This window comes from Serinus canaria, chromosome 7 (assembly GCF_022539315.1).
Source record: "Serinus canaria isolate serCan28SL12 chromosome 7, serCan2020, whole genome shotgun sequence".
In the NCBI taxonomy this organism is placed as follows: Eukaryota; Metazoa; Chordata; class Aves; order Passeriformes; family Fringillidae; genus Serinus; species Serinus canaria.
In genome coordinates this window covers 23424433-23449672 of record NC_066321.1, presented here as the reverse complement: position 1 = coordinate 23449672, position 25240 = coordinate 23424433, and the positions used below count along the sequence as shown (strand labels likewise).

Genomic DNA, 25240 nt, shown 5'->3' with positions numbered 1-25240 from the left:
ACAGCTCTCCAAAATATCAGATACAATGCTGTGCAAGCATGTGTACTGAGCACACAGCTAAACACCAGGCTGGAACAAAAGCTTTCCCTAAGACATGGGGTCTCTGGTCAGCATCACAGCAATTTCTGGGACTAAGATCAAAGAAACTGGAACAAGAAAGAGCATGGAAGGTCAAGATCAACTAAAATTAGTCTATCTTCACAGTAAAGCTAGTGTTTCACACTAATCAGGAGTATTTCAACCACAGGATGCGAACCTTACCTGAAGCTGGCTGAATGGAGAACAGTCTGTAGAGTCCTCAGCAAAGCCACTGCTGTCAGAGTGCTGACTTGCTGTCCTTAAGAGCTGATCTGTTTCAAACAACCAAAACCCAACTGTAATTACTTTACAAATCACAGCCTTTCAAGACCAATCCCAGTCAATACAAGCTTTCCTTTTACAGCAAAAAACCATGAAATGGGTAATACAATTGCTTTTCAAGTTCCACTTTGAATGAAACAGAGAAACAATTTGTTTGTTTCAAGCAAAACCTCTCTCACCCAAAGCCCTACTTGTGAAACTTCAAGCAACCATTTTTTACATTTTTTCCTTCCTGTGCTGAGGAAAAAAACCTCTGCAGATACTGCCACTGTTGGAGTTCTCCTGCCACAAAACTGCATCACTAATCAATTCACACATAGGCAGTGGAAGAGTTGCTTTTGTGTTGAAAAGTACAGATTTGACACCTCTCCTGATCATGGGGATACTGAAGATCACTGCTGACACCTCTCCTGATCATGGGGATACTGAAGATACTGGTCTCCTACCAGCCAACACCACCCCGCACACCCAAAAGGACAGCAGCACCTGGGCAGAGAGGGCCATGTGGAGGACTTGCCAACTGCAGGAGAGGGTCCTCCACTGGGTTAGCAGACAAATGCAGAACATCCCTTACACATCAATGGGCAATCTGCCAAAGCACATTCCCAGGGCTCCTTTTACACATGAGAGATAAGATCCTCCTGCTTGTTCCTTTCTACTCTCATTAGGTAAGCATTAAAATAGCCTAAAGAGGCTCTAAAACCCTAAGTGCTTCCCAGGAGTGATTTCCTCTGGTGCAAGCACTGCACTCACTAAGCAGCTTTGCAGAGAGATCTCAGCAAGCCCTGCAGCACACTACTGCATGTATATTTTTCCTGACTGGACACAGGAGGCACCCACTAAGTGCAATGTTTACCTTATGGCACCAGAAACATTTTAGCTAGCCTGAAGGGGGCAACAACCTTACCTCACCTTTAGATCTCAGCAGAAGTATAAAATCTTGGAGATGGGAAGTAACTACAGTGATTTGCAGCCCCAGGACCCTGTCACCTTCTCTTCTCAAGCCTTAGGCAAGCTTGCTGCTTTCTTCTCAAAGGCTCAATGCAGAATTTTGCCCCAGTTAAATGTAGTCACATAATGTATCCCAGTTCACAGCTCAATGCATTGGCATGCATTATAAAAACTGTTGGATATTCACAAGTAATTTTTTAGTATTAATTTTGATAAACATTTAACTAATACAGACATAAGTAAGAGCCTGCAACAGCCTGTGAACACCAGTAGAGGCAAACTGCCCACTAAGCTTCCGGATCAGTGATGTCACACAGCTTTTAGGGAGTGCCTTTCAAATTGTGCTGCTGCTCTGTTATCATGGTAGCCACAATATCCTGCGATGACAAACAACTTTTCTACCTCAAGACAGACATCCCCACCCAACTCCCAGTAAGGACAATGGAAATTACTTCCCTGAGAACTGGATCTTATTAACTGACCAAGTCACTTAATACAGCTGAAAGAGCATGCCACGAACAGCATGCCACTACAGCTGTAGCTGGGGGGAAGCTGTTACCTTCCTCATGGTGAATAGTTATCTAATTTTGTTGCCAGACATTCAGCCTCCTCTGTCTCTTTTCTTATCTGGTGAATTTTAATAGAAGGGAAAAAGAAAAAAAACACTACTGGTGAAAGCCTTAGCCTCTCTTAGGGAAGAGATCCCAATTAGTTCAGATAAAGTAATTCACCAGTGCATGTGCATGAACTTCATTACTGTTCAACAGAATACTGACCTGCCCTTCTGCTTTCTTCTCAGTCAGTATTTCCTTTTCAGCTATAGAAAGGAAAATTACATCTATATGTTTTCTGAAATCAATTCTTGGGCTTCTCAGACACACAGTACTAAAGTTAAAATCAGTCTTTCAGATAATTTTCTATAGCACTGGTCATTTATGGACATGCTTTGACAGCCTCTCAGGACAGATACCACTAGGCAAGGGATCAGCCTAGAGCAGTCATTCACACTGGCCTCATTTATCCATGGCAAGTGACTGGCACAGTATGAACAGATTCAAACTGCCCTGGTTCAACCTAAGGAGACCTAGCCCCTTCCCACAGTTATCCTTTGCTTTCTGTGCTACAGAGCTGCTAGGATTTTTTAACATTTTAAAGCAAATCAGAAAAGATATTTTCTGAGTAGTCATCTTCTACCACAACTTACCCTGGTCCTTTGCAAATTCTCAGGGTTCTGCACAATATCACTATGCTGTAAGTGCAGTAAAAAACTATAAAGAGCTGGAATCTCTACTGAATCAGTAGTGAAATGACAAGGTTTGGTTCTGTACAGACTGGAAATACCAACTAGCACACTGGGATGTACAGATACATAATGGTATCCACCCTCTTGACAAGACTGATCCAGCTATGTAGACTGCTCTACAGCACCTGGATATCTCTCAGATTTAAGCAATCAAGGGGAAAATAGGAAAACACTTCAAAAAAAGCTACAGATTTACATTTGGATCTTGACTAAAGGGCCTCCTGGCAAAGAAGACTCTTAATACAAAGAGTCTGCGATGAGATATGGGTCCCCTCTCTTCACCCTGAGTGCAGAAAACTCAGCACCAAAGGCTGGTTTACAGGGGCCAGGCTGGGATCATCCCTTGCCCTCTGCAACCCCAGCAAGGCAACTGTACCTTCTATAAAGGTACCACTGCACAATACTGACTCTGCCACTCAAAGCTACTGTCAATACTACACAGAGGAAATCTTCTGAACTACTGGGAGGAGGCCAGGGGCAGGATAATAACGAAAGTGTGGAAAAAGGAACCAACTACAACAAACAAAACCAGCAGGAACAATCAAACTCCCATCCCAGCTTAACAGAGCACAAATTAAAATACTTCTTGGATTGTTGTTTTAAACCATATTTAAAATATATCCAAGTATATCTGGGCACTGAATATATGTAAAAACAAATTGAGTATTCATAAATAAACTAAATAAACTGAAAATGTTCTAAACAAAGAACACATGATGAAGAATCAAGTCTGTGGTTTACAAAACATGAGAGCAGATTGATCAGAGCATCCCTGTCAGAGAAATGATTAGTTCATCTATTGTAACATAATAATGAGCTACCAGTGTCAGTCTCACCTCTTCTGTGTCACTCAACTGCTCCCACAGAAGAGAAGAAATATGTGGAAACTGTCCATAAAGTTTTAACATTTGTTTCTTGTACCTGCACTATTGGAAAAGTTCTAATGCACTCTGTATTTTATAAGATAATAACTAAATTAACATTTCCAACTCAACTATGAGGTATTTCATTATGGGATTAAATATCAGTTGTCCCTCCTTTGCATACTGATCACACCATGCACCCCAGCACTAACAAAACCAGCCCAATAGGGAGCCCTGCATCAAAATTTCTGAGTCCCTGGGGATTTCCTTGCATCTGGACAGATAAGCACAGACTCCCACAAATACTAAATCTGTTCCAGATGTTTTCTTCTCACTCCCCCATCTCCAATCTCCTGTGGAGCTGCACCCACAGAGAGCTATAAATACAATAATATATTAAGGACAGGAAGTGCTGATGATGTGCTTTCTTCCCTTTCAAGGATTAAACTTGCAAAACCAATAACCTTAAAAGAAACAGGTCTGTGGCTGCTCAAAATTTCACAGAACCATGTTGATGCCAACAACCAGACATTCACAATTTGCAGTGTCTTGAGAATACTTTTTCCTATAGGCACTGTACCTGGTTTTGTCTTGCTTTTGGGGCATTTTATTGGAAGGCAAGGTGCTGCTGTATGGTATGTACACAGGAATTTTGGTTTTGTACTAACAAACCATTCTACCAGATAACTTTGCAATACACTTTTTAATAGTGGACATTTAGCAGTGCTGTGTGTTTGCAAACTAGCTGAAGCTTTTCATTCTTGTGCTCCTAAAACAACTGAGACAAGAAACATGCTTCAATTAGCAGTCTAAACAACAGCAGACTGTGCTGTTCAACCATAATAGTCAACAGTCAACCAGACTATTTCAGTAGGAAAGAGAATGGCTTTTTTTTTTTCATTTGAGTACTTCACTTCTTAATGAAGACCTTCTTAATATGCCTTACAAACCATTGTAAATTTCAGAGAAAGCACCCATAGCCCACTGTGTAGATGTAAAATGACACTGCAAGGTTTCTAATAATCTGTACCAAAGAACACCAACCCTACTAATTGATAAAGAAATACCACCACACAAAAAAAGAAGTACAGAAGTATTCCTTCAGGGGAAGTATTCATCTGGAACAAACCTTTAGTTACACTGTAGAGACAAAGCCACTGAAAAAGGTGGGTTTGTATAAGGATTGTCAACTGAAATCACACTGCAACAGAGGACCTGAGGTTGAATTTTATGCTGATCCCACCTCACGAGTTTGCTAGTGAGAGTGCATTTCACATTCAGACTATGGCCAGCATTTTTAATAAGTGACCACTAACTTTGGATGCCTTCTAACTTGGTGAACATCCACTCTCTGAGAAAGCAGGCTCTAAGGCCTCTGTGCTGTCTCATGTTGGACAATTTGCAAAAAAAAAGTTGGCTACAGTTTTCTTACATTTTGGTTAAGTTCTCTGTCAAACGTCTGCCCTCTTGGCAACTTGACTGAAATTCACATACAACAAAGTCTTAAATTTTTCACATCTCCCAGGTGAAATAAAATGCTGGTCTCAGACTGACTTTAGCAAATGTGCAGGCATTGATACCCTTGTCAGATAACTCATAGAACACTCTAGGCAATGCCTGCCTGATAACAAAGTGTCACCACTACTCTGTGCAAAGAGTATTCAGAAACAGGAGGGACATAGTGCCTGGGAAACATGACCCAGCACTGCCTGCTTCTGTCAGACTGCAGTCCCATTGCTAGAACTGTTGGTAGCTTTCAGCACTAGGAGTACACACAGGACCATCTCACTTTTCTTTCTTGTGTGGTGGAATAAGAGGGTAAAATAACTACTGGGAGCAGAAAAGATGAAAAAATTTATTTTTTCTCCTCCCTGACTGCAGCTCCTTGTTCCTTAACCTGGTTTTCTTTGAAAAGCTCTCCCTGAAGCTGGAGAGGCCAGCAAACAGGAGACCTGCCCTATAAAGAGTGCACTTTGTTTCATGTGGTCATGTGGTAAAGCAGGTGGAGGAAGGAGGAAGCATGTAAGGAGGAAGTACAAGGAACAGTCAGAGATTCAGTTTCTGGCAATCCCTAGTGGCCTATGTTTGTACCAGAGGAAGCCTAGTGAGCAGCAGGCTGTGCTGTGCAGAACACTGATGAACAAGTAGCACAAGCTATCACCAATAACCAGGCATTACTCTCCAGCACTCCAGGGCACTCTCAACCATGTTCATGCAATCCAGCTGACAGGTCACACAACTGACAATCCATTTGTGCAAATGCAAATAAGATGATCTGTGTTTCTTTAGACAGGTTTTTCTGCCTCTCTTAAGTATCTAGAGATGCTATTCATGTTTCACCAAGAAATTGCATGCATCTAAGCACCTCCCTAAGTGCAACAAGCTCTAGTTCCTCTTTAATTAAATATATCAGCTAGAGAATGAACTTCACTTGCCCACACTGGGCAAAGTAACAATAACAAAAAAAAACTTTAAAATCAGCTTTATTCCCCTCCCAAGCCATAAAACACATAAATAAGAATTTGAGATGAAAGCACAAACTAAGTGAACCACAACAGCCAGTGCACAGCATCCTCCATGTGAGGGACTAGAGTTTCCACGTGGGTGTAGAGACACTAGTTTTCTGTGCAGGCACCCTGCAGACAGAGCAGTAGTGCATAGGAAAAAGCTGCATCTATCATGCAATTTAGGTTTAAAACAATGTAATTTCAGTTTAAATGGGTATCTTAAATTACAGGATCTACTAAGGAAAAAAAAAAATCCCACACAACCTGAATTAACATTTCAGGCCATCTGAACTACCATCAATTACACAAAAGTGAAAACAGCCAGTGAGGTTATAGGGCTGTTGTCTTGCCTGTAATTTGGTTGCCACTTTGTAGTAATGTTCTGTGATTTAGCTAAAAAAGAAATCTTTTTTATTTCTAGAGAGAAAAAAAAAACTTTAGAAGCTTAAAATATCTGAATCAGCTTTTCAGAGATGGAAGGACACTCAGCAGTCTGATGTCCTCAAAGAGGCTGCAGTCTACTCACCTTTCCTTGACTTGGTCACTGCTAGCTGATGTGTAGCTGAAACGTGAGGTAGATCCCCCTCTGTGCTCTGGATCTATCAGGAAGAGGAGATGAATATTTTGTCAGGCCAACTGGAATATATTCCTGTGCTTAGGAATGCCTAAGCTATACACACCACACATGCAGGAGGTTCTGGTGGTTTTTTTCCCTCCAACTGAACAGCCTACACTGGTTGAAGGAGCAAACTGTGATCTCCTTGAACCACCTTTCACCAGGCATTCAGCAATGCTCCTGCAGGAGAACAGTGATCCTTGGGCAGCACCTCCCAGGCAGGGCACAGACCTCCCCCCTTTGGTTACCCACTGCAGGCAAAAGACCTGGAAATCACTTCCTGTGACAACACAGAGCTCTCAGTTCCTCTTTGACAAAACACTAAAATTACTGGGTGACAACACCTCTGACCACCTTTACACTACTGTCTTGCTCCAGTCAGATCTCTTGGCCCTTCATTTGAACATAAACAAGTACAATACATGTAGAAAAATGTATCAGGAGGTCAGCACACATGGACTGTCATCTGCTGCCCTACCAACTATTTCCTACAAGCCACCAGTCCTCCAGCAGAAGGACCCAGACCCAGCCAGAATCTACTCCAGATTTCACCACACCACTACTCAGGGAAATAATTCTTATGTCTTCCAGCACAGAAAAGGAAGATAATCTATTCAGATCCATGCACGTTTCAAGTGGGAAATTTAAAACTACATAAAAATGAATCCTTTCACTCAGTAACTTTGTGAAACAGTCTTACTAAGAAAGCAGTTCTCAGGCAAATGTTCAAACAATGAATAGAATATGCCTAAAATCTGAACAGGGAGGCCTTTGTTTGGTTCAAAACCTAGAATATGATCTCTCTTTCTGCATGTGATCCCGAAAAAATCCTAATGGATCACACACAAGTCTATATGCACAACCCCCATCCAACTATCCCCAACCCTTCCCTCTAATGGGCTACCAGCCCAGTTTCAAAAGAATCATGCAAATAATTTATCTCAATTTTTTATCAACTTAAAAGTGTAAAAATCAAGATACTGATGTTGATAAGCCAAAATTAGTATTTGACTAAAATGAGCCAAATACTAATTTTATATATTTGCACTGATCGCATGTGTATAGCAGCCACAAGAGTGCATTTTCTTAGTTACAAAGGTTTTGAGGAGTACTTGGCCTGAACTTTTCACCATTAATAAGTGAAAAGCATTAGTTTTGCACAATAAACCTAGTGGCTTCTGTTCTCTTAGGAGATGAAGGCTGTACCAAAGGGATAAATCCTTATTTCATCCAAGTGCAGGGGACCACAGAAGGTGCTCATCATTTATGACTAGGAAAAATTTAGGGGTCTTTTTGTTGTTGTTGTTTTGTTGGGTTTTTTTTTTTTTTATCAAAGAACAACAAGTAATCTTACAGACACTTAAATAAAACTGGCCTTCAGGAAGATGTCTTGATTCTCTCAAACCTCCCAGTTTCTGATGGCTAAATTTGCAGCTTTCCAAAAGCTAAGCCTCTTCTCATTTAAACACCATCCACCTCCTGTCCCCGGCTGGGAGACAGCATTCCGTGTCTGCAGCACGGTACAGCTCCTCAAGCACCCAGAAGCTCCTTCCCCATCCCTCCAGCCAATATTCATGCTGGTAAGTGACCTTCAGGACTGTCATTGGCCACCTCAGGAGTGGGTGTTTGGGGGAAATCCTGTCCTGACTCACTCCCACACCAGCTATCTTCACAGCCACAGACTTCCGAAGGGCATGCAAACCTCCAAGGCATTTGTAAGCCTTGGAAAGAACTTCCTTGATATATCTGTCATCTTTCTTATGCATAAGAATGCACTCCAAGCCAAGCTAGGAAAACAGGGGGAGGAGTTATTGTCACTGTTTCTAATACAGTTTTTATTGTTCATTACACCCTGCTTAGAGACGCACAAAAATAAAATCACACTGCCAGGAATTGTTCTAAAATATCTTCAGCAAAACTGAATCCCTCCCTCCTAGGGATCTGTAGGCAGTTGATAAGTATATACTATATTGCATAAACAAAAAAATCCACCACAATCCCATCCCACATTATATATTGTGTTGCCAAAACAGCTGTGTTTATGCCTGGCATCACTGCACAAAGTGTGCAACCAAAACTTTGCCAACACATCACACTTGAGCAGAATTCAGCGAGTCTTTCCAGCCAGCTTACTCTGAAGCAAAAATCCACACCTCTTTTTAATATAAACACATGTATATGCATGTATATAAAATACATTAATTGTTTCAGTTTTGCCCAAGGGTACCAAAAATGGATTTCTCCTCTGAAACATACGGCAAAATGCATTACTGCTCAGTCCTATCCAATTGTGCCAATGCAAACATTTTTGTAGCTACACAACAAGCTGTATCAAGAAAATTATCTGGCTGAAAACTAAGCCAGGAAAAAGAAATAAATCAAAATACACTGAGTTTCTTTTTCCCCTCTTAACTGGACTAGTCCTTTGCTCTGGTTCAGTAGATGGCCACACAACATGTGGGTAGGACACACTGGAATAAACAAGTGCTAGGAAGTACAAGAGGCTTGATTACCTTTTTTTTTGATTAATGAGTGCCTTCAGCTACTACATTAGTTGATCTAGAAGAGCTTGTCATGACAATATGACACCAGACACAGTATCTTCTAAATCATCACTTCATCATTCACTGTAAAATTCTGTGACTTTTCTATTCACTTGCTTTCTTCTTTTCACCATTGAAATCACAATATCCTAAATTTTATGTATCTATTTCACATAGACAAAAAACTTAAGTGCTGAAATTTTAACAGTCACATTGAAATGTGCCCACAAAAGCATCCACTCATTTAAGAATATTGAGACAGTTCTTACAATTTGAGCAGCAAGTCTATACAAAAATTGCATTCTTCAATCTGTAAGCTATATGTTTACTAGCCTAATAAACAAATCACTTACAGGAACCTGGGAATTAAAATTCCTTTGGGGCAATTATCAATATGAAAATGGATATCTGCATATACAAAGATGTTAAAAGACACCTAGCACAGGCTTTGTAATTAAGCCTTGCCAAAAGTCATGTCACAGCGACTTTCAATGTGCCAATTTCCAGAGAACAAATAAATCAGTTTGGAGTAGATTGTAATCAAAACCGAAAGTTGCACAAGACGAGCACCTCACGCTGCATGAAAGCCCCTCCTTCACTGCAACAAAACTCTTGCTTTATTCACGAATTTATCTTTAATAAACATCAATTAATAAACTGAATTTACTTCTAGGCAACAAAAGCAATGACTTCTAGTTAACAATTTCAGTAAAGTAAAAACTAAACACACAAGGTTTTGCTGCATACAAAGCCTAACCTAGATTTACTTACACAGGGAAACCTTCCCAGGAGTTATGCCAGTGATAGCAATTACCTGAATTTGATTATAAAAAAAATAAAGAATGAGAACTTTCCCACTGACTTAGGAACAACAGCAGCAGCAGCAGCAAGTCACCCCATTAAGAGGATCAATTAGAGCAGCCTGCAACTGCTGAGAAAGCGCAACACTCAGAGAATTTAAAGTATTCCTGGAGAAAGCACCGTCAACTGCACAGGAGGGAACATTCCTGTGCTGGCAGACAGGGAGTTATGTAAACTGTATGCACAAAGAAAGCCATGTATCTTCACCCACCTCTTCCATCTCAAAGGAGTCCTTCTGCTGCAGCATGAGGTTCACAACGGACGGGTTTGCGAGGGGAGCGCAGGGGTCTCTCCCCGGCGATGCCGTGCACAGTCTCTGTGTCAGGACACTGCTGTCGGAGGTACTGGAGCTGCTGCTGAGGCCTGGCGAGTCCAAAAGCCCGGGTTCTTCGCATGGTCTGTCCTGGGCACTTGCCAAGCTGCCACCCTGCCCATCTGCTGGAGGCACAGAACCCTCCTGTGCTCCGTCAGCCGCAGCAGGGAGGTGCACAGGTCTCTCTGCGCGACTGCCAGCTATCTCCTCCTTTACAGGAGCCAAAAAAGAGGGACAGTCTTTCTTTTTAGGATATTTTGGCAATTTAGAATCATTTTTAACATCATTTTCCTCACTCCCTACTTCAGCTGGACTTTTCCCTTTTTCAACAGGCGAAGGACTTGAGGAGCTGCTGCCATCAGCTTGTTGTGTGCCACACAGATTGAGTTTTGACAAGGTCTTCATTAACCGACTGGCTGTGTTGCTGCGATTCAGAGGGGGAGGGCTGGATGCCTCTTTGCTGGAAGACACTGAATTCATACTACCAATTTTCTGCAAAGGAGTCCCAGAGACTTGAGAATACAAAGAAGAAAAAGCATTGGCCACAGTAGTAAGCACTTCAATCTGACGAAAACGACCTGCACAGGAATGAAACACAAGGCATACCTGAAGAGGGAATTTTGATCATAATCTCTGCCCAACCCCACAAACCTCCTCCTACTTTTATCCAGTGCCTCTAAGATTGAATGATCACTTCCTAGACCTGTAAGATGAAAGTCATACCCTACTATGCAAGAAAAGAATCTCTACTAAATGCAGAAGAACAGCACGCAAAGTTCTCCCAAATTAAATCAGTGGCATATGTGTGTGAATGCAAGTTTATTTACGAAATGCTAGAAAGGAAGTGTTACTCACATTGCTCTTTCCAGCTACAACTACAAAAGGACAGCTATGCCCTCATTTCAGCAGCACTCATTGCTGATCCAACAAAGCTCTTGTCCAAGCCCATAGAAAAACTGCCCCAGATTTCAACAATGACAAAAATAGGTCACTGCCACCCAGAAAAAAAATCCCACCCAGCGACTGAAGAACACCAGAAACAGAGGGATATTGCATTTGTTTCAGTGCTCTAAAGCTGCAACAGAAGAAAAGATGAGAATGATACAAACCAGAAGGCAGCATAGCTTACAGGATGCCTTTTATTTCCCTCCTCCACTACAAACCCTTCCACTCACCCCACGGAGTACCACCCTGGTGGTCACCTCTTGCCTATTTAAGACCAAGCAAGAGTTTTATTATGAATTCTGAATGGAATGTTACCTTTAGGCTGTAGCAGAGTTACACACCTCTTCTGGGGTTGTTTACATAGCTAATAAACCCATAAATAAACAGTACTTCAAAAACATACGTACTTGTTAAAGCAAAACTTGGATTTTCCACTTCCATACGCTGTATTTGGGCATTCAAAAACACTTTGATATCTATCCCTCTGGCAAATGATGATGAATTAAAAAATCTTGCTGGAATTTTTGAAGCAATATCTGGTTCATCTCTTCCAAACCCAAGGTTATAGAGCACTTCTTCAGGATCTTCCTCATAAAGCTCCAGTAATTCAGAAACGCTAGACAAATGAAAGATGTTAAACATCCATATGTCTCCTTTTAAGATCCAGTCCCTTCTATCAAACTGCTAACTCAGCCCAGTAACCACTTTGGTTTATTGAACTTTTGACTCCTACAACTCAAGACAAGTTTTGGAAATAATTGTGGAGATCTCTGCATCTCAAGTTTTCGTTCCCATTATGAGAGCCATTGGCCCAGACACATCACAGATCCAATCCCATAATTTCTAAAATCAGTCCTATTCTGCAGAGCCCAAATTTTAAAATGCCATTAAAAATTCAGGCATTTTTAATGTTTAGGTCCATTTGTTAGCATTTACTGAAAACCAGAACAAAAGACAAACAGAAGTTTTCTAAGCAACCAAATGAAAATTCCTTTCTCAGCTACTAAATGCATCAAGGCACATAAAACAAGCCAAGTCCATGTAACAGAAACAGACCTTTAAAGCACAGTTTTACCTTGAAACAGTGGCACTGCTTTTTCCAGAGCCGGTAGAGTTCATACTTCTCCCCTTCTGATGGAACTGCAGCCTCCTGTCCTTTGCCAGTACACCATTGCTGTCAACACAACCAGAGAGGACCCCTGAGACAAACCTCTTCTGTTCAGGGACTTGATTCTCTGTTTCACTGGAGAGCTAACCTGCCAGCACTGCTGAATTTCTCTTTCTCCCTTCAGTGTTCTCTGGTTTATATTATCCATGTCATTTATTGAAATACAGAAACAAAAGCAAACCCTGGGCCACCTCAGTAAAAATGCACACAGGCAGTACGACAGTACGAAGGCAAATGCGAGCTGGGAAAACCACCCCCGATCTGCCCTTGCTGCCCCACCCTCCCTGTTCCCACCCTCCTCCAGTAAGGAAGCCCAGCCTCGGGTGAGCTGTCCTTGCCCTGCCTTTTCCTGCCTCCCCTGGGCCACTGCCTCCTCCAGCAGGACCACCTCTGCATGTAAGGGCACCCTCTCCACATACCCTGCTCACCCCAGGTGCCACCTGCTCAGACCTGGCTGGGGAAACTGAAGAGGCTCCCAGGGAAATGAAGCAAGACAAGCTCCAGCCCACACTGCTAGCCAGTCTCTTTCCCAATCCCAAACTATTTCTTCCCTGCATCTGGGGAAGCTGCCTGAGCATTAGGTGGTATCCTGGGTTCAAACATACTTTTCTGGTTAATCTCTCTGAGGAACAAACTGTTCCCCCCCGAACAGCCACCAAGAAACCAAAGGTGGCAGAGGATTCACCTAGGAGTGTATATTTATTTATGGAGCCCAACTCAGGAGGAATAGAGAGGATGCTTTCCACAGGGGCTGTGCAGTATTCAGTGAAGTCTCAGTGGGGTTTTAGTTTCAGCACATTTTACTTAGAAGTTCTAACCATCTCTCTCCTCTCTCAAAGTCTTTTTTCCCTGCTCCCAAAACACATCTGCTGTGACAGGTAAAACTAATTTTCCCTTGAAATTTCTGAAACAGTGAGCAATCAGTGAGGCAAAGAAGGTTAATCATGCAACATTGCTAAGATTTGTCATTTCTCTGTTTTCCCCCTGCTACTCCAAAATCTACGTCAGGTCTGCTGAAAGAATATAAAATCTTAATTTTTTTTTCTGCACCTCCTAACGGCTCTTTCTGTGTTATCTGTATCACTTCCTTCACTCTCATGTAAACAGACACAAGCAGAAGAGCTGCAGCTCCGTGGTAGCCCCCATGACTTCCACTGCCCATTCTCCCCCCTACCCTTCAGTATAAATATTCCTCTGAAGTAAACAAACACAAAAAAATATGTTTACCATGTTTCTGTTTGGGTATCACTCCGTAGTTGATTGGCTGTAGAGAAAGAAGAAGAAGTTATATCCAGAGCTCTTCAGAACTACGCTTCTCACAATCAGTACGAAGAAGCGGACAGTGAGCACGCATACCAACAGTCCTGCAAAAACCAGATTTTACTTCTTCCATAAAAATGGGATTGTCAAGGGTTTCTAATATATGGCTGATATAAAAATGATCTGGTTTATTAAAGCTCTGTTTACAATTAAACCTCATATGGATACATGTTTACATCCTGTCATTAATCTCATTACTTAAAATTTAAATTGCGATAAGCTGGTAATTGTTATATAAACCATTTATTGCTTTGCAACCGAAGCCATGATTACCAGCTGCAGGGCTGTTCCTGGGTGGGAAGGGGAGGAGGACAAGCAGGCATGCAAAGATTGCTCCAGTTGAGAAAGTAAAGAATATAAGAAAGGCAGCTGGCCCCACGGCCAGGTGCTGAGACTATTTGTTCAGCAAAGTGGGGCAGGGCCCTGGCTGCCTGAGCTGTGCAGTACATGGACCAGAGAGCTCAGTGAAGCCCCTGGTGCTGATGGGGCCAGCAGACATTGATAGAGCAGGAGGGATAGTTGATAGGGCTCAGAGTTGACAGCCTCAGGAGGAAGGCTATCTCCCAGGTACCAAACACCTGGTCACCAGGCTGACAGGGAAGTCAGCACTTTCCACAGCTGGATCACATGGGAATGTTCCAGGCAGCATTATTCTTTCAGAACTGAACTTCAGACTTAAATTATGGGTTCCCCAAAGAGACAACTCAGCATTAACAACTTGCCCCAGGAGACAGGCAAGGAGCACGTGTCTGTTATAGCAGCCCTCAGAATCAGCTATGAAAAGAGTGATGTCACACACTGCCAGGAAAACCCTACATCTCGACCTGCTGTGCCAGCAGGGTAAAGTCAGCACCTGTGAGTAGAACACAGGAACCTCTCAGCCTCTCTCTTGGTTTCAGAGACATCACAAAGAAATGTATGCAAAACACAGACCCACAACTCTTCTTTTCAATACTCTTGCCTATAATAGGAAGGTAAGCCTCTCTGTAAGGATTATCCAGTGACTAAGTTGAACAGCTGAACCATGGGTTTTACCAGCTCAGCAGTGGGCTGGGGTTACAGGGCCCTGCCCAATGCCCTCTGTACCATTCACACAGGGCTCTGGCTTGCATCTGGACTCAGGCAGTCATGGCTGCACAAGGGCAGGCCATTCATCCCAGCCTCAAAGGGGCTCTCTGTCTGGCAGGGCATGCAGCCCTGCTCCAAGCAGCTCTGTTGTCCCCTTGTTCTTGGATGGGAAGCAAAGTCCAGCAGAAACATCCGCATCATTACCCAGAAAAATCAACCAGCAGTTCTAGTGCTGGGATCTATTCATCTGAACAAGCTAAATCATGCTAAAGACCCACAAAAACCAGCAGTCCTTGGAAATTAGAAGGAGAAAAACTGAAAAGAAAAGACTGACATGATGTACTAAAATCCACTGATTCTTGTGTTCTCGGTCATAGGCTCAGACTATTGGATTATCATTACACAGAAATTTTTTCTATGAAATCTTTGTGCTGCAGGCAACCTAACAAATGGAAAAGACTGTCAATAGGAAAATTTAATCCTCTTTAATCTATTGCAGTAGGAGACTAATTTATTGCTTTCCCATCATTATCAGATCAAGATCACTACCAGATAAACTTTTTTCCCTTAGAAGTCTTAAATCTTTAAAAATTAAATCTATTTCCTTCCTCCAGACCTTGTCCCATTACTCTGACACTACTGGCAAGACTAATGTGGAAGGAAAGGGCTTTCTACTACACCAGTTCTGGCACTTAGCAAAAGCTGTAATTCAAAAACATTAAAAGCTAAATTGGGAGTTGTGCCTTTTTTTTTAAACACTGAAAGCAGATAACATCTTATATCCCCCTGTTCTACAGATAACCCAGGACATGGCTTGTGAGACTTTTTTTTTTTTTTTTTGCTATTTTACAAGATGCTTCTGTTAGAACAGAATCCACAGTGCTTTTGCTAGCTGGTTTATGGACACCTCTGATCTATGATCAACATCAAGACAAGAAGTCTTTTATACAAAGTCCACAGGGAACAGTCACATCTCCTTCCCCTTAAAAAAAGGGAAGAGAAAGAAAAGGCAAGCAGCTAGCAACAGAAGAGTGTATATTGTGGTTGATCCAAAATACTTACTCAGCTTTGGTGCTTTTCACTTTTAAAAGCACTTAGCTCTTAATGGGTTTGTCTCGTGGCTGACAGAATTTCATTCCTCCTTTCAGAAGCTTGCACATGCCACTCCCAAGGGATTCAGTGGAAGTGGGGCATGCATGGCTGCCAAGAGTAACCCACAGACAAGAAGAAGAGCAAGTAGGAGAAATCATTTTCTCACAGCCTTGGTGAGTGTTCCAGGCTTTCCTGTCATCATGGGTATTAAAATGAGAGGGCAGAAGCAAATTCAGGGCTGCGTCTGACCTTTGGGTCAGAGACCCAAAGTGTTTAACTCTAGCAATAGTCTAAATAACTTCAAAAAGCAAACCTTCCTGCATTTTTTTGTGTGCTTCATCCTGCTTTTCTAGCCAATGCTGTCCTTCAAAATAAAAATCAGATGACTGAGTATAATTTTCTTTGCTAGAAAAAGAGTCATAATCTGCCACACCCACCTTCGGCTCCCAGGGATAAGTCATCTTCAAAACTTCCTCCATTTCTCACCAGCATGCCTGAAAACATACAGTTAGCACTCCAACAACTACAATGCTCCAATGTTTTCTTTCCAGCTGCTTATCTAAAGATATTAGCAAGACACTTCATTTGATACAAGAAATAACTAGACTTTATTTACAATCCCTGCATTACTCATGCAGATAAAATGCAGTAAGAAGCAAGAAGTTACATTTCAGAACATAGCAAAATGATTTTGAAAGGGAACGACTACGACACTGCTTTGGTTTTGCACTCAGAAACACTTCCAAGTCAATGTGTGAGCAAATTAACTTCAAGTGGGAACCTGAAGGTACCACTCAGCACATCTGTGCCTTTGGCTGCTGCGTTATCTATCCTCCAGACATCTTACCAGGAGAGTCCAGAGTCTGAGCCCAGCTGGGGCATTCCCCTCTCATCTCCCTGTACCAGATTAGGAGGTGAAGTGAAGACTCCAGGCACAGCAAGTAATTCTTCTTCATCCTGTCACTACCTGCACATTCCCACTGTACTTTGAACTTTTGTATTCAGACCTGCTCAGATAGTAAAATTTTCAGGTGTGGCAACCACAGTTATTAGAGGCAGAGACTGCTTAGTGCTCTCCAGTTTGGAGACAAAATCACCTCCCTGTTTTGCACATCTGGGAGTTTTTTTAGAGCTTACTAAGATCTCCAGAAAGATTTATTCAGGTTCTTTTCCCCCTTCTCCAGTTGCTCAGGCACAACTGCTCCCCTGCGAGAATAACTCTGCAACACTGACCCAGATTTGGCTTGCTACTGAAGACCCCAAGTCTCACATAAATGTCCTTGAAAACAAAGTTTCCAGCAAAAGAGATTTCAGTAGGTGAAGCCCTTCCTTACCCTTCAACAGAGGATTGCTTTGCTCATCCAGGGAGGCTCCCAGAGGCGTTCTGAAACCACAGAAGAGATTAACACTACTTAAAAAACTTGCTGCTTCATGTCCTTCCTTACAACATGTAACAAGCTTGTGATAGCAGCCGTTGTCCCTCCCTCCCTCCTTCCCTCCCTCCGCCCCCAGAAAGCACAAACATCTGACGACTGGCAATGACTTCCTAAACAACCCCCAGCCCTCTAAATAAATACACCTTGCAGAGAAAAACAACAAAATATAATAACTGCAAAGCTCAAACACCTTCAGGAGCAGCAGCCCCTGCTGAGGAAAATCATGGATTTCTCAGCAAAACACCCAGAAAAAACAAGCATGAATTTTTGAATGGATTAATTCAATCTCATTTATGCAGCAAAAACTGTTGCCATTTTTCTTCACGTTTAAAACTTCTTGGAGAGAGGGGTGAAAAGTTGTATTTGATGATCAGGAAGAATCAAGACAAAAAAATCTTGACAGCTATGTTAGCTGTCACTTGCCAGTTCTGATGCCTTACAGGCTGTTCACACTAGTTCTTTTTTGGATAATCCTTCCCACAACTGTTGCCTGAAGGGCAGGGGATTTGCCCAACCTCATGGTGCTTGAAAGGAGCAGCAGAAGCCTCCCAAATGACAGGTCCAATCCCACTCTGGGTTCACACTGTATTTGTTGACACTAGCTAGATGTTTCCACATCTTGTCTCTTAGACATGTTTAACCAAAGCCTTGTCACTTCTAAGTAGCACAACTTTAGCTTTCAATGCTCAATACAAATTCAGAAATATAATACTCAAAGAGGGGAAATGCAGATGATTTATCCACCTACATTACGTATGTTTCATTTGGATTTTTAATTAGATAAACACATAAACCTGCCCTAAGACCTGAAAGTAAACAGTGCTCTGATACAGTATTTATTTTGGTGCCATAGCCAAATTAAGGAAGGAAAGTTTGCATCTGCTTTCTAACAGACCTTACACTTCACAACATTATTTTTCTTTCCCCTCTGAAAAGAGCTCACTCTCTCCAGATGCAGCCTGCTGATATGGAGCAAGCTCACTTCAACACGCCTTCTGCAAAGCAAAGCAAAGCAAAGCAAAGCCCCACCGTGGTGGGACTCCAAGGCAAACAGCCAGAGCATCCAGGTGCACAAGCACATTCCAGGTGTCAGGACACATTCTGCTGAGGCTCAGATCTCCTGCATTTCTGGAGGTCTGTCCAGTCAGAGTCTGAAAAAACTTTGGCTATATTGTCTAAACCTGTCAGGCTACAAGAAGCCTTATGTTCTGAGGTAATAGCTATGCTGGCTGTTTACTCCCTGGTCCTGATCGGTGCACTTCCAATCTTCTCCCTCTCCTTCCTTGGTGACTCCCATGCCTCTATGTTTTTAATGTAGAAACTTGCTGGCATTGACTTTGACACCAAGGTCAGTGCTGCATGCAGTGGCTAGCAGAAAGCAGTAAAAGCATCCACCAAAGCTGGTATTTTCCTTTTGAAATTCAGTCTGTCACCATTACAGCACATTAGCAGCTACCAGAAAAGCATCCTTTCAACCACCCCTTGCTGCCCTACCTGCATGGCTGCACACAGCTGCCACACACCCCTGCCTTTGAAAAACTTGCTCTTAAGAACTAGACAAAACATGAGTTTAAACAACGGAGGAGTACCACACTCAAATCCTTTTGGACAGCAGCACAGATAGCTCTGCCTTTCTGCACCAGGTTGTTTTCCACCAGAAAGGCCCATGGCTCTGTCTCAGAGCACCCCTGTGCACCTGGGAATGTTGGGCAGTGGGACCCTTCCCCTTGCTGGGCCCTCAGGATGGGGTCTCCCTGCCTCACACAGCCCCAAGGCTTCCTCTCATCCCAGAACTTTGTTCAGCTACCAGTTGTGGTCAGGTGGTCTCTCAAGACAAGGGTTTTGCACTGCGCTGTGGAAGTGTTCAAACTTCAGCTTTTAAAACCTTATCTGGGCAGAAGCCATGTTTATTTTAAACTTGAAGCAAAAAATCTCTTCTTTCTGAGGCATTTCAAGAACTCACTTCCTGCATATCTACAGGAGATGGCTCCTAGATACCTCCCACATCCCCTGTATTACTGGCAGAGTTTAAATATATTCAATCAAAATAATACACGTCATCATAATATAGTTGACAAAAATTTCTCTTTATCTATCAGTATAATACAAACACTTGTGCTTTAACTTTTATGAGCTTTCTTATTACTTCAAGATGCCTTTTCAAAGTACTGGGGAGAGAAAAAAAGAGGCCTTTTTCAAAGACATGTGATTCTCAAAACGTGAATGAAGCAGAGAGTTTGAGTAACAGCTGACATTTTTATGCCTCCATAATTCTAATCACAGTATGATAAATACTTGCTTTTTTGCTTTTGGAGTTTGTTGCTAGTTATTTCTTTACAAAAATCCTAAAACAACAAAATGGATATCTATTAAGGTAAATAATATGGGAAATTAGGAACCCTCCTCTCCTCTAAAGCAGATGTGAAACAGAGATGCCAAGTAATAAAAGCCCCAAACCACTAACATAAGTATCAAAGGACAGCCACTAATTCTGTTTATCCTTATTAGAACACTATTGATGCCTTTAGAAACAAACAAAGGAATAAAACTTAGAAGCAGATCTATTTATGCAGTGGGTTGATATTAAGGTGTTTTTGTGCTGCTGCCAACTCAAACCAGAAAACAAGACTTTAAAAGTGCCAATTTTCTTCTGTACAGAAACTCAGAAAATGTGAAGGACTACTTTTAGAAACCATGTAACAGAAAAAATATTGTATTCAGTAACTGAATCTTCATTTGTAGTAATAGCTACATGGTAACTTGTTATGGAGTTAACTTGTAAGAATAAGGTTGTGCCATGAACCAGAAATAGAAGCTTGGTTTGTGTATGCTCGCACTTTTTAGCAACCAAAGCTTGACAGCAAAACCAGTGTTATTAAACAAGCAAGAAATTTCAGGGAGAACAACTTACAAATTGTAAATTTCACAATAGTTATTTTTAAACAAAACACTGTAATACCTGCAGGGCTATTCCTTTGTCCTCTGTTAATGCTGTCCTCTTTTCCTCTGTACATTGTTACCTAGGTTTCTATACATACAATCACTTATAACACTACAAATTGCATTATCACTTTTCTGCACATGCTAGCAACTGCTTACACGTACATTAGGCACAAAAAAATTAAACTATTCTGCAGTTTAAAACACAAGGAACTGTGCAGCCCTTCACAGGCAGCTGGGATTGCATCTTCCAGACATGAACCGCAGACACTGGCACCCTGCACGCCACAGAGCAGGGGCTAACTCCTGTCTGAACAGCATTGTTTAGCAAATCTGGTTTTAAAAGTCCTTCAGAGCAGAACACAAGATTCCTCTCAAAATACTTACAGTAGTAAACAGCTGTACTTTAAAAGGCTACTGTGCAAGGAGGACAACAGGTTTCAAAAACATGAATTACCTAAATTTGTGTTTCTGTATTAGCAAAAGGAAAGTTAACTTGTGCTTCGTAAAACAAGATTTAGACATAGTGGCAGTGCAGCATTGGGAAGAATATCACCCTCGGTGGCCTCTTTCCTCTCCAGTCCTTACATTTTTTTTGCCCTCCCCACTCAAAAAATACTTCCAAGAAAGCACTGAATTCATTAATACTGATTTTAAGAAAACTGTTTAGTAGACCAATGGGACACCAGGTCTGAGGTAAAGTCAGAAAAATCTTCTCCCATTCTAGCATTTTGGAAGAATGGGCTGTCAGGTCTGAACATTGTATTTTAGGGATTAGTATGATTTCAAGCCCGTAGCTGCTAACACCCTATCCAAGGCACAGCCTGTAAAGATCTGAAGAAAACTATATGGAGGATCCTGTAGCTAAAAAGCAACCCACACTTCAGTTACAGAGTAAGATCAGTCAGTTGCTTACTGGATCAAGAGATCACAAAGGCATAACTAATTTCAGTGGTAAATTCTTGCCTTAATGTAGCTGCTCTTAAAAGCAGAAAGAAACCAGAAATATCAAATAGCAGAGGTCTTAAAATGTCATTGTCAGCTACTGGAAAGGTAATTGTTACCCTCTCCCCATCAACTCTGCCTCCAAGGGCTGAATGGAGAAAAAGATAGGACAAAAGCAGCCGCTACTGATGTAGCACTTGTGCTTTTATAGGACTGAGAATGAAGAAAAAGTAATTCCATCAATACCTGTTCTAAAAACCAAAGATTATTTGGCAACAGTAATAGAAATGCAGAATACATATATCATGCCTCAAGTTAAGGATAGAAGACATAGACTCAGACAAATCAAGTTAGTCTAAACTGTGGCGACACTCCTGAAGGCCCGTAAGCACAGAGCCATGCCGCGGAAGCACCGTTTCTTGAAATCTGCACCAAAAACCAGCAAGGAAACAGTGGAAGCTCTAAACTGGAGCACCTCGGTGAGAAACACTGCAGCTTCCTAAGTAACGCTGCCTTCCTGACCCTCTGCTGAGTTCCTCCCCCGGCGGCTGAAAGCATTAATGAGACGCCAAGGAGAGAAGCGGTGCCGAACGCCAGCTCCCCTGCGGCCACGCGGGCTCGGGGCGCTGCTCGGGCGCAGCCCGGCCGGAGAAGCGGCGGTGCCGGTGCCCGCCGGACCGCCTCCCTCCCTGCCTCCCTCCGCTGCCGCAGGGACCCGCCGGCGGGAGCACCCACCTGCAGTCCTTCAGCCATATCGCGATCTTCTCGTTGGGAACGCTGTGGCAGCCTTAGGGGCAGAGCAGGAGAGAGAAGCCGACAGTCAGTACCAGCGAGGCAGCCCCGCGGGGGTCCCGGTGGCCCGTGGGCTGCTGCCCCCGGCACTGACCTGCTCCTGCGGCCAGCGGCAGCTCGCCGCCGCCGCCGCCGCCGCCGCCGCGATCCTCCTCCTCCTCCTCTTCCTCCTCTTCTTCTTCCTCCTCCTCCTCTTCGCGGCGGGCCAGCGCCGCTGCCGAGAAATCCTCCGCTTCCGACGCCTGCCAGGAGTCGCGGCTCTTGGCCCAGGCCTTCCTCTTCTGGGTCGCCCCTTGCCACTCCTCCGCCGCCGGGGGCTGCTCCATCGGGGCGGCGGCGCCGGCGGGGGCTTCACGCCGGGAGGCGAGTGCCGGAGAGAGCCAGCCTGCCGAGCAGAGATGTGCCGTCCGTCCGGCTGTCCGTCCGCCCGTCCGGGAGCCGCGGGGCTGCCGGGGGGGGGGCGCGGGGCCGCTGTCCGCGCAGCCCCCGGGAGCGCGGCCGCCCCTCCCCGCCCTCACACGCCGGCCCGGCCCGGCCCGCCCCAGACCCGGCCACGGCCTCCCCCCGGCCAGCCCCGGACGGGCGCTCCCGGCCCCGCAGGTGCCCGCCCCGGCAGAGCTCGGGCGGCCCGGCCGCCCGTGGTACTCACATGTCGCGCCGCTGCGAGGCGGCGGCGGAGGCTGCGCCCGCCCGGGCTGCGGGCGGCGGCGGCGGCTCTGACTTCCTCATACCGCTGCGGGATGAGAAAACTCGGCGGCCACGTGACGGCGGCGGGGCCGGCGGCAGAGCGGGGCCTCCCGCCGGGGCCGGGCCGCCGTCTCGGGCAGGGATGCCGGGCAGGGGTGCGGGGTCGGGGCTGCTGGCGCTGCGGCAGCGCGGCCCCTCGGGCCTGGGCTAGCTCGGAAGGGCCGCCCGTGGCCTGGGCCTGTAAAGGATGTTTCCATACTAAAAAAGATGCAGAGCAGCGAAGAGGGGCTTTGCAGGGTTTTATCTGGGGGAACGGGAGTGGGGAGGGGAGAGAAAGCACAAGGAAAAGTGCAGGATGTGTGCTGGGTACACGCAGCCTTCGGCCTCGCTTCCAGGAGTGTGAAATTAGATCAGCCTCTGCTCGGGCACAGCCTGGGGGCTGCAGGGACACCAGGAGCACCAAACCCGGCCTCTTAAAAATCTTAAGGTTTGAAGCCTTTATCATCTTCAGGATGTACCAGAATCAACAGATAAACCCAGCAAAAGACGAACGGGTCCCCATATATAGGAAGGAGGTGCCGACAAAAGGCGGCTTTCCCTGTGGGGCCGAGTGCCATTTCTTCAGCAGTGTCTCCTGCTTGGGGAGGAGACGGCAGCCGGACAGCAGCCCTGGCTGGGTCGGTCACTGGGGGCACGGTGGGCCGGCTGGAGCCCGCCCTGCCTGGGGAGCAGGGCACTGCCCTCCTGCCTGGGGTCAGACTTCACATCCCACACACTGCCGGAGCAGCCCGGCACGCCCAGCGAGCTCACCTGCACCCACGGAGCTGGGAGGAATAAGCTTTTGAAACAGGTCTTTTACAATGTTTTCATCAAAATGTGCTGAATTAGTAAGCACAAGCAGCAAAATTAACCCGTGTTTTCTGGAGTTGTAAAACCGGTGTTGACAGCCAGGCACATGATGTACTTCATGTTTAAAGGCAAATCTGCCTTTGGAAAAAAAAGTTTAATGACACCCAATCAATATTCTTTCACTATCTAATTTTATAGTTAAAACCTTTCAGGGAATTTCTGTTTCTTGTTTTTCCTAAACCCCTCTAGCCCCCCACTACTTTACGCACATACAGCCTTAGTAAGATAAATTTCCCCTCACCACAAGTCAATTTCCTAAACACACTCTAATTTTCTGAATGGTTTGTATTGAAATGAAACCAGAAGAGCAGTAGCACAAAGGACAAAGTGTGTTTGTATTTAATTTGACCCTGAAAGTACACATCATTTCTGTCGATGTTTCGAGACGGTATTTTTGAATTTCATTAAAAAGAGCAAACTACATTTGAATCTTTCTTGTTGATGCTCAAAATAATCAAATAATTTTCTCAGCAGGGCTTGTTGCACACAGTGCAGGATTTGCATGAGCTAATGTGGAGCATGTCCTGAGCCATGCATGTCCCAAGAGGGTCAGCACAGGTCCTGTGCCCTCCACCTCGTGTAATGGGGCTTGGACTTCGGCTGAGGCTCCTACAGGTCTATTTATAGTACTGGAATCTTAAAATCTGATTTTTCTGGCTTTGTTGGCAAGCACCTAGCACAGTGTTTCTTCAAAATAATGGCCTATATTTCCATTTTATGTGTATGCATAAATATATGCACCTATTAAAAAGTGGCCCTTTGAGGTTGAGGTGCCTGGATGAGAGCTGTAGGAGCAGCAGGGAGGGCCTAGAGAAGTTTAACCTCTGCCATTGTTTGCTGCCTGAGAGGGAGCACAATTTCTTCTTGAAAGTTACAGCTTCACTGGCACAGCCAAGGGTGAACAGTTGCAAGCTAAAAGCAGCTACTGTCTGGCCGTGCCAATACATCCTTAAGGAGTTCTTAATGCACAAATTACTGACATTATTGTCTATAATTGCTTGTCTGTTGTGACAACACTTACTCAGGGAATGTCAGAAATGTAAACAGCAGCCAATAGCTTTTTGCAGTGAAGTCCTGCCAGTACAGCGCTGGGCTCTCTCTTGCACCTTCATACCATACTAACAAAATCCTTTTTGTCTCTATATGAGTAAGGATTGCACAATCAAATCCTATGTTAAGCAGAACATTTTTCAAGGAAAATATGTGGCTTGTTATTTCTTTTAGTACTTGTAATCAAAAAGTCAGTTTGTTCTGTAATAAAAGTTTCTCTTGCCTCAGAATGTAATTTGTTAGATGTACTTCAAAGCACTAATTGATTGGGAAAAAACCATGTAATCTGGTCACTTAAATTAGACCAACTTTTTTTTCCCCCCAAATTATTTTGAAACCATTCAAATAAAACATTGTGTAGGCATTAATTAGATCAGGGATAAATTGTGCTTTACATTGTGTTATAAATTTCTAAAGGAAGATTTAAACAGAACCATTAGCAGTACTACTAAGTACTACCAACTAAAAAGCACACACGCACACACATTTTAAGAATAATAATTCACACATTTGTCATCTGGGTGCTGGCCCTGGGTATATGAATATGTGTCTAAATACACACAGAGAGAAA

General features: G+C 43.7%; 1 protein-coding gene across 2 annotated transcripts in view; it reads right to left on the bottom strand.

Moving 5' to 3' along the window:
• Positions 1-22771, bottom strand: part of ITPRID2 (ITPR interacting domain containing 2) — a 38831-nt gene extending 16060 nt beyond the window's left edge. The window contains exons 1-11 of one of the 2 annotated variants that reach the window (XM_030241542.2): positions 22673-22771; positions 22118-22408; positions 21967-22018; positions 17245-17294; positions 16348-16404; positions 13658-13694; positions 12338-12436; positions 11670-11878; positions 10216-10895; positions 6511-6583; positions 262-350 (exon numbers count right to left, since the gene is read on the bottom strand). In XM_030241542.2, the coding sequence (XP_030097402.1) occupies positions 262-350; positions 6511-6583; positions 10216-10895; positions 11670-11878; positions 12338-12436; positions 13658-13694; positions 16348-16404; positions 17245-17294; positions 21967-22018; positions 22118-22349 (1578 nt within the window). In that variant the 5' untranslated portion in view covers positions 22350-22408; positions 22673-22771. Of the gene's footprint in view, positions 1-261; positions 351-6510; positions 6584-10215; positions 10896-11669; positions 11879-12337; positions 12437-13657; positions 13695-16347; positions 16405-17244; positions 17295-21966; positions 22019-22117; positions 22430-22672 lie in introns of those variants that run through there. The other variant, XM_050976635.1, reaches the window with a different exon arrangement.
• Positions 22772-25240: the final 2469 nt, after the last annotated feature.